This window comes from Fistularia commersonii, chromosome 10, assembly GCF_037954325.1.
Source record: "Fistularia commersonii isolate RoL2024-O1a breed Wild chromosome 10, RoL_Fcom_v1.0, whole genome shotgun sequence".
In the NCBI taxonomy this organism is placed as follows: domain Eukaryota; kingdom Metazoa; phylum Chordata; class Actinopteri; order Syngnathiformes; family Fistulariidae; genus Fistularia; species Fistularia commersonii.
Window position 1 is genome coordinate 3,832,315 of NC_141293.1, and position 14,603 is coordinate 3,846,917.

The 14,603-nt window shown below is 44.1% G+C and overlaps 1 protein-coding gene across 2 annotated transcripts in view; it reads right to left on the reverse strand.

Moving 5' to 3' along the window:
• The window catches only part of piezo2b (piezo-type mechanosensitive ion channel component 2b), a 135,694-nt gene that overhangs the window by 107,018 nt on the left and 14,073 nt on the right, over positions 1-14,603 (reverse strand). For both annotated transcript variants that reach the window (XM_086153356.1, XM_086153354.1), the window contains 2 exons: positions 13,727-13,822; positions 3,334-3,459 (listed from right to left, as the gene is read on the reverse strand). In XM_086153356.1, coding sequence (XP_086009482.1) covers positions 3,334-3,459; positions 13,727-13,822 — 222 coding nt within the window. The remainder of the gene's footprint in view (positions 1-3,333; positions 3,460-13,726; positions 13,823-14,603) is intronic.

Sequence of the window (14,603 nt, forward strand, 5' to 3'; positions counted from 1 at the left end):
CTTTAAAAAGAAAACCAAAATCGAGATCAATACGTTGTTTTTTTTATTAAAAAAAATGGGGGAGAGGAAACCGCCAGAAACAAAGAAATGAATGGATTCTGTTTTTTCATTCGGGGTTTCTGGTTTCCGAGACGGTTTCCTCGCATTCCTGCGTAAAACTGCCATTCGATGCCTGATATCGTGCAGATATATTTCTGCATCGTCCCTTTCGGCCACGCGTGTGATTTCTGGCACCTCATGAACGGTCCCGGCCAAACCCGCCGGCTGATCCGCCCCCATCCCGCGCAACTCGGGGCTCATAAAGAGACGCCTTGCCGAACGTCTCAAACGAAAGCCCGAGATGCTCCTCGCTCGGCTTTCGAAACAAGAACGGGTCGTATCTGAGATGCCCCGTCCTCCGGGACTCCCATCGCTAAGAGGACCGACGGCGGGTTGTTTGATTAAGCTGGAAGTCCACGAGCGGAGCTCTGCGAAATTATCCGACACGGACACTTACGACCGGAAGACCAAAAAGCTCCAAATTGGAGATTTCCCAGAGATGATATTTAGTCGACCCTCTCGGAAGGCTTAGATGTTCCATTAGAACGGGTCGTTTCAGCACAAGTTCAGAGACTAAACACATTCAACCTTCACGGTCCGATGCAGGACTTCGTAAGAGGCTGAGAAAACCTTCTCCGACTCTGTGTTTCGTTAACCTGCAGCTGGGATTTTCTAACTTTTCCTAGGAAAATAATTCATTCTTCTTCTACCTCTGGCTGTGTCCTTCAGGGTTCCCACAGTTCCCACATCTTCCTCCTTTTGACCTTCGTCTCTGTACCCCCTTCTGTCACACCGACTAACTTCACGTACTCTTTCACAACATCCATATGCGTCCTCTCTGGTCTTAATCCGGACCTCCTGCCTGGTTGGTTCCAACCTCAGCACTCTTCAACCCACTCGCCCTTGTCTGTCCATGTCCAAACCATCCCTGTCTGACTTCATCTCCAAAACATCTAACATGTGCTGTCCCTCTGATCGACGCATTGGCATAACCTCAACATCCCAACCCCCAAAATCATCGTAATCTCAATTCATTTCTGGACATTATGTTGGGACACCCACTGAAAGCAAACCAAAATACGGCACAAGTGTGTTGGAGAGCTTTGGAAAGCTTTCTGCGTTGTCCGTTGTCCCCAGGTGACGACGATTCAGAGCTTTTAAAAACAAGAACTGTGACGCTCTGAGGTTTCCGCACTTTGCTGCACTTGTTTGTACGCCGTCGTGCCTTCAAAAGTCATGTTTTCTGAGAATCGGCATGGTGATGTTGTTACCCCGGCATGATTTTGATCTACTTATTGCCTCTAAAAATCATGCTGGGCGACTGCCGTTCAGACCCGTGTACGATCATCCACAGCTTTACGCGCAAAGACGTTTTACCCGCGTTTGCTTCTTGTGCTATAATAATGTTCTACTCCCGGCCTTAAGGTTGGAACCAACCTCAGTATCCTTCAGCCCAAATTGGGCCAAAATTGATATTTATTCAAAAAAAATCTTCCTCCAGATATAACAATGAACCCAAACAAGTTTTGCTTACAAACTAAATGTGGAACAAGCATAGCTTAATTCTATATGATATATAACTTGGTATTGCACACATGCAAAATCCTGTTTTCTGCCCCAGTAGCAGGGTGCCAGTATTAGCATAAGGTCACTATGACTACTGTACGCAGAGGAAAAGGTGTTTATGGGTCCTGTTGTGATTTTCATGCCAAAACACTAGCAGAAAATTCTGGAATTTGGAGAATTAGCGGTACATGTACTGTAGACTATACCGGCAGGCCAGCTCTAGTAGTCATTTGGTTTGGCTTTGTGGGCCCAACTTTGCCCGCGGGCCAGAGTTTGACACCTATGGTCTACCATAATCTCACATCCTAGTTTCTTCACATGTAAACTATGTATTTGGAGCTTCTTAGCCTTCCTTGCCAAACGCCCCCATGGCAACTGGACTTTTCAAGAGAGGAGATCAAGTCCAGTTGACACGAAAAAAACATGAACATGTAAACTTGATGGAACATGAAAACTTTTTAATTCCTCTTCCTTCAGCCGAAGGGAATATTCAAATCTTTGTACTTTTTAAGACCTTAAAACACTTTATAGCCTTGACTTTGACACGTTATGGTTTTATTTGTATTTCTTACTCTCCCTCCTTCCTACTATTATTTATTATTGCTATGTTTTACTTGAAACTCTGGCACAACAATTTCCTTCGGGATAAATAAAGTTGTTCTTATTCTTATTCTTATTCTTAAAATCCATAAGTTACGAGAGGGAGATACAGGTGCATCCATGCCAAGCTAACTTGTACCCTCTCGTGGAGAAGCCCATCGATCATCTTATTTTACTGTGACTCCATTGGTAGACATTAGAAGCTTTTTAACAAGACGACATTTATTTGTTCACCATCAGATTTGTGAAATGAAACATATCTTTACCCACTTTGATTTGGGTACGTTTACCTAAGTCAAGTGTCAAACTCAAGGCCCACGGGCCAAATGGGGCCCGCCGCGTCATTTTCCGTGGCCCCACGAGAAAGGTCTGATTGTCTTAAAATAAATGAGTCCAACGCCTGCATTGACCATAAACTACAGTTCCCATAATTCATGCTGACAATGTTACCCGCAAAGTGACTGCATCCCACCATTAGATCGCAGTGTATCCACATCAATCTGATTTCAACAAGTGGAAATGAGAAATAAAAATGATCCCCAAATGCCCAGGAAGAGAAAATTTGATGCAGAAAGAAGGCTGTTTCAAGAAAGATGGGAAGGCCAATGCGTGTTTGTGCTTCAAGGAGAAAAAAACGGTATGCCTTTTGTGTAATGAGGCGGTGTCAGTTGTCAAAGAGTACAATCTACGTCGGCATTTTGACGCCAAACACGAAGCTAAGTATGCCAAAGTTTTGCCTTCCAGAAAAACAACAAAAGGTCCAAGAATGAAAAGCCAAACTACGATGGCAGCAGAATGTGTTCACAAAAGCTGCATCCAAAAACACTGCAGGCAGTGAAAGCTAGCTTTGGACCAACTAGTAAACCTATTTATTTTGACATCCATGCAAATGCAAATGTAACATTTTGGATTTGAATGAGCAATAAATTCAGAGCGATTTAAAATTAAGGAGTAGTCGCATTCATTTTATTTTATTTATACTGTTACTTTGAGGGCAACCATAATGCTGATGTAGCCCTCTGTGAAAATGAGTTGACACCCGTGGCCTAGGTGATGCTCGGGCAGAAAACTCTGAAAACAAACAACGTTTCATCGGGGGCGTGACCGTGAAAGCGGCGTTGTACTTACAGTTGAAGTCGGGCCTGATGGAGTTCCCGGCCAGCAGGCTGTTGACGGTAATCTGATAGATGATGTGGAGCAGCAGGAAGGACATACTGGTGAAGCAGAGGGACTGCAGCAGACGCCCTGTGTGGCCTGCAGGAGAACAGCTACAGTGAGTTCATCGCCACAACCACTCAGTTTAAGGATTTCCACATGTTGCTCCCGCCGTCCATGTGCTGAAATCCCGCGTCTCCTAGCCTCTTCATTTCTCCACACAGAAAGAACTTTGTCTCACGCATGTGTGAGATTTTTTTTTTTTTACTTCTTTTGGAGCTCAACAACACCCAAAAAAAAAAAAAAAAAAAAAAAAAAAGGTGCCAGAATTCTTGTAATGCTCGAGACGGCGTTCTTCGAAACCGCAAATCTCTCAACGGAGATTCACGTCGAGAGCGGCTTCGGAGACGGAGCGATTTAGTCAAGGGGGTCGAGGTGATTGCGAGAGCGCCCGAGGGGGGACGTTGCGCGGATCCGGTCGAGGAAACGGCAACGCTATCCTCGAGCCGCGCTTTCTTCTCCTGAGTAGTAAAATAAACATTCTGCTGGATGAGGAGACCTCTAATTCCCTTAAGTCTCTAATACATCACCAGAGAAGTACAACCTTTCTATTTGAGTTGACTTGGCTGTCTTAACACCTCGTCACACGTAAGTAATGGCTATCGATGCAAGGACGGCGGAGACGCTTTGCAAAGCACGGTAGTAGGAAGTTGCCTTCTGGTATGAATTTAAACGGCACAGCGCGAAACCAGCAGCACTCTCACTTCGGCCTGCCAGCACCCCTCCAAAAAAAAAAGTTGCCCTGAGTTTCAGTTGCCCACTTCTTTTGCAGGAGCATGAATTTATATAGTCAAAGACATCCATTATGCAGATGCTGAGCAAAGGGCCCCAGCTCTTTGGAGGCATCACGATCCGACACGATCCGGACAGAGGGATGGTTGCCCTCCGGGTTTTTGAGATGTATGTTTCAAGACATTGGACCTGCTCCCTGGCTTTGCTAAAGGTAGGTAAGAACGGCAGCTGTCCTCAAACAATACTGATGTCTGGAGCCAGCAGGAGCAGCTGTGCAGCACATGGGGGATTTTATTGTGCACCTACAGGTATTTTGGATGTTTTCTTAACAGCGAGATCTCTTTTAATCCCAAAATGAGAAACCTGAAGGGAGAGGGGGAAGTCTTCAATGACGAAGCGACAGCAGTGCCCATCGCTGCCCCGGTAGACCGATTCCTCCGATCGCCGGATCGCCATCTCCATCGCCTATTCTTTCTGCACAGCTTCGTTAGGTTCATCTTGTCGCCACGGGGGTAGTTTTACAACAGTACGGCACTATATCCTGACTCGGGTGAAGCGCTCCTTCTCCGCCTGCGGCCATCGAAGCTGAGGCCTTGTCGAATCTACACGGCGGCAGACCCTGGCAGGCTCATTTAATGGAGAAGTAAAAACAATTTGTGCTAATTTCCCATTGCGATTCCCTCCGTGTCCACAAAGAAGGGAAAAGAATGCTTGTAAATATGAAGTATGAGGACTGTTCACTCGCCTGTGCGCCCAAACTGGTGCTCTGGAAAGCACAGCCGCTTCAGCTCTGACTGCCTTTTTACTTATTTCATTAATTTTGCCTTCTAGCCATCTGACTTTGTTGCTCGACAATCATTACGGTTCAATCCAAACAGTGCTTTTCAAATGCATCCAAAATCAGTTAAACAGCCATGACTTTATCAACCGGCCGACCGAACGCGACAGACGACATTAAGACGACTATTCTTCCCCTGGAATAAACACTTTGTGTACTTATTGTATTTTTCGATTTAGCTGCTGCTGATCTTTATCCGCCTACATCACTGCCGTGCAATTCACTTTATTTTTTGAGACGTCAGACATTAAAATATTCACATTCTTATAATGTCTGGACGCTCTGGTTTTGGGACCCTGCCGGTGCTTCCGGTGTCAAGGGTTTCTCCAAACCATCCAGTTTGTGCAGCTTCTACCGAGGTGCCTGGGCAGGAACCTAAGCAGAGAGGCCCGCACTTCCCTTCTCCCCGTCCACTCTAGAGATGTAGTCCCTCCAGAAAGTCCTGAGTCTTCCCAGGGGACTCTTCCCAGTGGGCCATCCCCCGAACACCTCACCAAGGAGGCATCCTGGCAGCATCCCGACCAGATGCCCGAACAACTACATCTGCCTCCTCTCGGTGCCCAGGGAGTAGCCACTAGGAGAGTCGGGGTCCCAGGGGACTCTTCCCAGTGGGCCATCCCCCAAACACCTCACCAAGGAGGCATCCAGGCAGCATCCCGACCAGATGCCCGAACAACTACATCTGACTCCTCTTGAAGCCCAGGGAGTAGCCACTCTACTCTGAGTCCCGCTCCCCAGATGACCGAGCTCCTCGACCTGTCTCTAAGGCAGACCCCAGACCCTAAGATACTTATTTCATCCAGAGGCAGGATCATATCCTTGAACCGCCGCTTTAAACCAGGGCTCAGAAGTGGAATTTGTGAAGGGCCAGAAATGTGTGAACTCATGAGGCACCAAAGGTCCTGATGTCAGAGCGCACTGCGCTCTCAGATGGCAACTGGGTGGACCGTTTACCGTGGGTTACTCTGGGGTTGTGCTCAGCTCCTACGAGTCTATGGGAAATTTTTGCCGGAGGGATCTGCCCCTCCACCCTGTCTGACTGCGGATCCTTTCCCGCCCAGCAGCTCTGGGGTTCCAGGCCCCATTCGCAACTGTTTTCTGCGGTCTTTCGTGCCTGCAGAGCTCGTGTCGGCTCACCTTGTGCGACATGACGCTCTCCGCTCGCCTCTTAAACCCCCGTACGATGGACCGTTCCAGATTCTTGAGACAAGCGCAAAGAGTTTGGGTGGGCGTAGGGAGCGGGTTACGCTGGATTAGCTGAAGCCAGAGGACAAAGGACGTTGTGTATCCTTTCCAGGTTCCCCATCGAGGTCGCCCTCCTTCAGCGCCTGCACAGGTCAAACGTCCGGTGCCTCCTGCTGCTTCTACCGAGGCACAACGGAGGCGACGCAAGCCTCCCATGAGAGACTAGTTTGTTTTGGGGAGTCCCTTCTGGGTGTTTGGCAGACACTAAGTGGCATCTCACCCCAGGGAAGGCTTAGTTCAGGGGGATTATGGTCCACAGAAGTTCACTGTCAGTTTGGTTTTGGTGTGTGAGGAATAAAGTTTGAACTTGTCAATGGCTCTGTCACCTTTTCTCGTTGCGCAACACTGTGTTCTTTTGTTTACAACCTCGAGTGGGGAAAACGGAAGCCCCGGGAACGTCTCCTCGACAAAAGCGATTTGTCTTTCAGGGACCTGCGCCGAGCTACCCCAGAAAATCCACAAACCGCAAGGTGGGCAGTTTCTCCGATACCCCCTTTTGCGATCTAGGAACTTTTTTGCAGGTCTGAGAACGTTTTCAAGAACTAGGAGACCTCTGTTCCTGGAACCATTTGAGCTCTTTCTAGGGCTCTGTAAGAACTCCTATGACGTAGGTGCTCAGTAGGCCTCATAAGCCACGGCCATTACCAGATACTTCAAGTAGTACTGCGGTCTCAGAACTGTTCAGTCCAAAAACAGCTAAACTCAACTAGACGCCCAACCCCACATGAAACAGCTATTAAGAAATACTTTGGATTCTGTTATGTAACAGGGCCGTGATTTTTGGACGTGCGTATCTGTTGAATAAGGACTTCCAGGCATCAACACCTCATGTAAATTACACTTAATAAAATGTGCACATCTTGAGGTCAAAATGATGAGTAATGTTATGTTGGACGGTTTCTGAAAGACTGAGAGGAAGTCTAAACACAACACAGGGGATCAGCGAAAGAATTCCTTCAAAACCCGGACAATAATTATCTAATTTTGCCTGAAAAATTGACGTAAATTAAATGAGCGGTTACGTAAAACACTAACTTTTCTGAATTTTTACGCTTATGTAATCAAGGTTCTGATCAGTGGGAGGGCGGGGGCTGTCCGGGTAAAAGCCAGGGAGTCCTCAACGCACAGTTTGTTCAGGAGTATCGCGAAAAAAATGGCCAGGGATGAACGCTAGCGGCGGTGCCAGTGGAGTTATTTAAAGGGCTGCTCAGAACAGTCGAAATTCAGTTTGGAATCTGCTACTGGACTCGCTGAAAACACGCCGCAGAGGGCCAAACCCCAGAGAAAGAAGAAAGATCTGAACCGAGCAATAAATCTGAGCTTGGCGCTGCTGACGGCTGCGGCGCGAAGCCTCCAGAGCGAAGACAAAACACAGAATACTATGATTGTGTGTAAAAAAAAAAAGTAATGCTCAGTTTATAGAGCGGGCCTGCCGATCCGGAGGTTCGATTCCCGGCCTCTTCTTTCTGAAAAGCGAAGTCACGGTTTTGCGTGAGCGCGAACCAGACAACTGGGAGTAGCTAACGATCCAGGGTTTGCCGAAGGATACATGAGAAGTCGGTTGTGACTCGGTTGGTAGAGTGGGTTTGATCCCCGGCTTCTCCTGTCCACGTGCGGAAGTAGACGCTCTCCACTTACACTTGCATTTCCCCAAGCACACACACACACACACACACACACACACACACACACACACCGGTGCTGCCGCGCGAGGCGCTAACTTCTGGATCAACTAGGGCAGGGGTGCCCACACTACTACATTTCAAATCACCATGTGAAAATGATCTACCTTCACTAAAAATGCTGAATATACTACACTATATCTACACTAGATATAGTATAGTATAGTATAGTATAGTATAGTATAGTATAGTATGGTATGGTATAGTATAGTATAGTATAGTATAGTATAGTATAGTATAGCATGGTACAGTATGGTATGGTATGGTATGGTATAGTATAGTATGGTATAGTATAGTATAGTATAGCATAGTACAGTATATTATGGTATAGTATAGTATAGTATAGCATGGTACAGTATGGTATGGTATGGTATAGTATAGTATGGTATAGTATAGTATGGTATAGTATAGTATAGTATAGTATAGCATAGTACAGTATAGTATGGTATAGTATAGTATAGCATAGTACAGTATAGTATGGTATAGTATAGTATAGTATAGTATACTATAGCATGGTACAGTATGGTATGGTATGGTATAGTATAGTATGGTATAGTATAGTATAGTATGGTATAGTGTAGTTTAGTATAGTATAGTATAGTATAGTATAGTATAGTATAGTATAGTATAGTATACTACTATACTATACAATAGTATACTACTATATCTACTGAGTATACTTAACACAATAAATGTTTGTGGCTCTTGCATTATTGCATGAACCCTTATGGCACACTACAATAGAGTACCTTTTTGGTAAATATCTTATTCTGATGACTCGAATGGAGTCAGCAGCATAGTTGAAGTTAGCTGGGAGAAAAATGACCGCCGTCCTGACAGCTGGGATTTTAGTCCCTTCACCTTTCTCCTTCTCGGCTCACTTTTCGAAAGGAAGCCGGCGTCGTAGTTTTTAAGAACGGTCTGAAAACGCCGCTACGCATTTTCCTTTTTCGGTATAGCAATGGCAGACCGGCGGATAAGGCGAACGCACTTTGAAAATGACGTAGTAGAAAAACAAAAAGTCCGCCTCCCATTCCGTACGGAAGTGATACGTTTTAGTCTTTTTACTTGGTCCACTCATTTTTATACCCGTAAGTTTAGAAGACATAAATTGGAGGCTAACTGGCTAGCTTGCTGGAAGGCACTGTTATTTGCACGTGCGAGTGTCAGAAAAGGTCAGATTGGACAAACCGACTGTCAGTCAAGTGACAAATTTCATCGTAAGGATGATAGGCTGACGTCTATGTTTTAATGTTGTGCCATCTAGACACACTACCTTTGCGATCGACCGGTCGATCCCAATCGATGTATTTGGCACACTTGATCTAGGTGATACAAAGTTGGAGACGGGAATCGAATCTGCGACGAGCCCGTCCTGATCAGGTCAAACGTTTAAAAAATATTCAATCAATGATGACATTTTTTTTTGTAAAACAAAGAAGAAACAATCATACAGTTAGATGACATTTAACTATGGATAGCTGCCCTTTAATGGATCCATTTTATGGATGCAGGAGTGAAAAAAAGGGGTTTTGCATCTAATCACCTTTAATGCGTACGAATGAACAAGCAAAAAAAATCAATCAAAAATTTTAATTTTGTTTGCAAATCGTTTTCAATTGCGCATTTTTTTTTTTTAATCACTTTCTCAGAATGGGAACTCAAGCCACTTACATCCAACTTTTTCACATGTATATCCCACCGAGTGGTTCGAGAGGCTTACAAAGCACAACAAATAGCAAATCAAATACCATCTTAACTAAGAGTCGCTCACTTGGTTTTGAGAGGAGACGGCTTTTGAGACTTCTCGTATGTTTTTGTGCGATTTGTCTCCTGAAGGGAGCGAATTCGAGTAAATACACAACGATAAATATTTATATATCAGCGTGGTGACGACACACGAGTTCCCGAGCAGCTGCAGGGATCCGCCGACGTGCAGCTTTACTACAAGATTTTCCTCTTTAACTATTGATGAGAGCGAAAGAGGTCCACTTTGCGTCGTCCCGCCACCGCCACCCTTTACTTCCTGACTGTTATTTCAGCTGGAGACGAGCAGAGACGCGGCTCTCCGCCATGTATTATTAAAAAACTGGATTCCTGCGGAAAGCCCGCAGGACCGCCACCGTGGGGTCCGGGAAGGTGTTCTGTTTAGCGTTCTGCGGCGTTCTGAACTTGATGACCACAATCCGCCGTGATTTACAGCGCTTGCAAGAGGCCGGCTTATTCACCCTTCCCCTAAAGAGAGATCACTCCTTCCAGGCACGCAGGTTAAATTGAAGCTTTTCAGGGGAGCCTCGAGCGATTCCTCCCCCTTCTGTGACGAGGGGGAAAATGATCAAAAACGACGAGGCGATTTTATTTCCGATTTAGCCATTCGAGCCCGCAGGAGAAGCGAACCTCCATCAAGCGGATTAGATCCAACCCGCGATCGATCGCCGCCGTCAATCTCCGATCCGTCTGCGCGGTGGATCTTCCAGGGTCGTACCCGCGCTAACCGCTATCGCCTTTTGCGGAGCGGAGAAAGTGCCAAATCTCCTCGCCGTCGCAGGGGTATCCGAGTCGCCCGGAGAGAGAAAGCTGGTTTTCATTACCGGGGAAAAATATTTCAATTTTGATCCCGAGGATTTTTTTTTTTTTTTTTTTTTCAGAAACGGTGGATTGTCTCCTGGAAGTAGACAGGGCCAACGAGTTGCAAATCCTTGGCGACGCATCCAGAGGCTGTATTTAAAAAAAACGCCAAAGACGGAGAGGAGGCTTTTCAATCGGAGACAAAAAGTATTTTTAAAGAAAATACTTCTGCGCCGCGGAAAGACCTCAAACTTTACGGACAGCTGCGTTATTTGTGACGCCGTTAACGTCGGTTTGCTGAGTCAGGATTGGGTCACGCTTCCACTGACATGCGTTTGAGTGAGAAGACGTTAAAAAGATGAGTGTGCGCCAGCCATGTGCAAGCGGTGATCAAATCGCTTAAAAATGATTCATGAGCCACGAATCTTTGCCCCCGCTGCTGCTGCAAGCTAGCTAGCTGGCTGGAAATGAGAGACTGGACAATATGTCACGATTGTACGATTGTTTTTCTTGAATATATATATAAGTTCAAGCGAATCACTGCATTAGCCACACAGGAGGAGCAACTGCTATGAATCCTTGTTTTGATTCATGTCCGATGACCTGTGAACAAAGAATCCCAGTAGCCCTATAGTCTCACTCATTTAGTAAGTCCATTAACGAATCACGAACCACTCACAAAAAGAACAACTCATTTAGGGACTCGATGAATGAATCACTTAATAGCTCTGATGAGCTCTCGCCACTCACAGAACGAACGACTCACTTAGTAAGTCAAAGTACAAATAACTTTAGTAGCCTAGAAGAGCCACTCGCAAATCAAACGACTCACTCAGTAACTCAATGAACGAATCGGTCAGTGGTATACAGTCGCCCTCCCCGCTCGCAAAACAAACGACTCATTCAGTAATAAAAAAAAAATCACTTAATAGCTCTGATGAGCTCTCGCCACTCACAAAATGAACGACTCATTTAGTAAGTCAAAGTACAAATAACTTAGGTAGCCCAGAAGAGCCACTTGCAAATCGAATGACTCACTCAGTAACTCAATGAACGAATCGGTCAGTGGTACATGGTAGCCCTCCCCGCTCGCATAACAAACTACTAATTTAGTTAAAAAAAAAAAAAATCAATTAATAGCTCAGATGAGCTCTCGCCACTCACAAAGCGAACGACTCACTCAGTAACTTGATGAACAAACAAGTCGTTTAGTAACTCAATAAAAAAATTAAAAAAAAATCACGCCACTCACAAAACGAACGACTCACTTACGACTCAAAGTACAAATAACTTAGTAGCTCAGAAGAGTTCTCGCCACAAGTAAATCAAACGACTCACTCAGTAACTCAATGAACGAATCGGTGAGTGGCACACAGTAGTCCTCCCCATTCGCATGACGAGCGACTCACTTAGCTCAATAAGCGAATCACTGAGTAGCTGAGAGTTGAAAAGAAAATGTGAACCTGACTCAGTGACTCATAATAAACTTAAGTAAAAAGGGTTTGAGTTTTCCTTCACTTGTGTATGTGTGTGTGTGTGTGTGTGTGTGTGTGTGTGTGTGTGTGTGTGTGTGGAGCATGTTGCCAACACAAGGACCCTCTTATCTTATTACCTCCAACGCCACTATTTTATTCACTATTAAGAAAAAAAATTACACTTACAGCCTACAACACAGTTTTTGGTCAAATTTTGGTCAAATCAACAAGTTGTGAACAACCCCTTAGCACACAAACACACTAACACACAAACTCACGGGCTTTGCCTGTTATGCCATAGTAGCATAGCAGCAGTTGTTCGCACTATTCCACATTGTTTACATCGTCAATAGTTGTTTACATCGTTCATTGTTGTTTACATTATTCATCATGTTCTCCTGTTATAACGCTTTATTTATGTTTTCTCAGTAAGCTAACCCTCATCATGGCTAACAAAAAGTTAAGAGTGCTAATGCTAGCCGTATTAAACCTGTTATAACGCATTATTTGTTTTTTCTCAATAAGCTAGCCCTCATCATGGCTAACAAAATGTTAAGAGTGCTAGTGCTAGTCGTGTTAAGAAGAAGTTGAGAATTCCAGTGGATGTGAAGAAGGAACTATTAGCTAAACTTGAGAACGGTGTTGGTGTTACTAATTAAGCCAAGCACTACGACACGGCTAAGCTAACTATCTGTACAATCCTGAAAAACAAAGATGCGCTACAGACGGCTGATGTGGCTAAAGGGGAGACTACGTTAATCAAGCAAAGGTCTCAAGTCTTAGAAGAAGTAGAAAAGTGGTTGTTAGTTTGGATGAATGAAAGACAGCTAGCTGGAGATAGTGTTAGCATTAGCGTTAGCGTTAACGTTAGCGAGGGTCTCATAAGCAAGTAGGCTTTACTTTTGCTGATTTTGTGAAGGAAACAAAGAGTACTAGTGCTGGTAAGAAGGGGAAGAACAGCAGAAACACAGTAATGATTAAGGTTAGCTTTAATTCTGTTCTGGATTTTTGCCACAAATAAACCCATTAGAAAGTTTCGAAAGAGTGCAGTGTGTTTTGGGGCCCGGAGAACGAATCAATGAGACACTGATTTCAACGGGAAAAAATTGACTCGGCTCGAGAAACGGAGTTAAAGAAATTACTAATTAAATGAGTGCGACCAGGTTCTCCTGGATTAAAAGTCACAAGGAGCTGCCAAAAAAACTCAAATAGGACCAGAAACCATTCATTCATTGCTCCCTACATATATATAGGTTTGTATACACATATATATGCATAGACATATATGTATACAAAGAATACATAAATACATAGATACACATATTTATACATATATACGTTTGTATATATATGTACACATATATAAACATATACATATATAAACACATGTGTGTGTGTGTGTATATATATATATAGATATATATATACACACACACACGTACACATTTTATATCTATATATATCTATGTATATAGATATATATAGATATATATAGATACATATATAAAATTCCTGTAAACACCGAAGGATGACCCGACTATTTGATTCTGGCGCATCAATATAAAGGATTATCACAGAAAACAATGACTTTCATTTATGTTACATGTCTTATTCTTACATGTTACATGTCTGAGTGACTCTAATTTAAGCTCGTCTTATTTTCTTTCATTTTGGATTCTATTTTATTTGAGTTTAATCTGATTTTAGTTAGGTTTCAGTTGGCAAAGATATGGGCGAGGCCGGACGGAGTCTTCTTTCTTTCTTACCCTGCATTGTTGTGCTGGAGGGTTCGGCGAAGAGCGGGATGAGCAGGAGATAGATGAGGTAGATGAAGGACAGGACGTTGTACCTGAACAGGCAGGCTGTGGACACACACACACACACACACACACACACACACAGTATGTGAGTACTTGTATCATTAACCATTTAAATGCTTAAAAGGGACATCATTTTTCAGCTTGGTTTGGGTTTCTTCTCCACAACAAATCAGCAGTGTAGTCATTTTTCCCCCTTTTTCATGAGGTCCCATGAATACAACGTTCAACCGATTTCACAACCGTGAGAAACCACGGGCGGAGCGGCATGACGGGGAATGATAGTAACGTGCAAGATGGTTAAAGCTCTTATGGGTGGGTGTTTGGGTGTCTCCAGGTCAAGATAAGGCAGGCCCTTCGCTCCTGATAACATTAACCAGACCTCACCGCCGGGTGAAAGGGAGGCAAGGACGAATCTGCGGCACCCGATTGATGCTAATAAATATCCTACAACCAGTAAAGTGCAGTCGGGGGTGGCAGGAGAGGTCGTGCCTCACTAGCCAATCTTGGAAAGAAAAAAATGTAAAATAAAAAAATAAATAAAAAAAAAGTCAGTGATTTGCTCTATAAAGGTATATTTAAACTTAAACTATATAAACTTTATTGATCCCCATTGTAAATTATTTTGTCACGGCAGTGTAACAGTAATAGTTTCAATGAATATGAATATAAATATAAATAGAGAGACAGGGTAGCAAAAGACATCCACAAATAAATAGATAGCAGAAAGAACAACAACATCAGGGATAAGAATGGGAAAAAAGACAGTGAAAGTGAAAATAGACAATCAAAATGACAACAACCAGAATGACAATAGCAATGACAA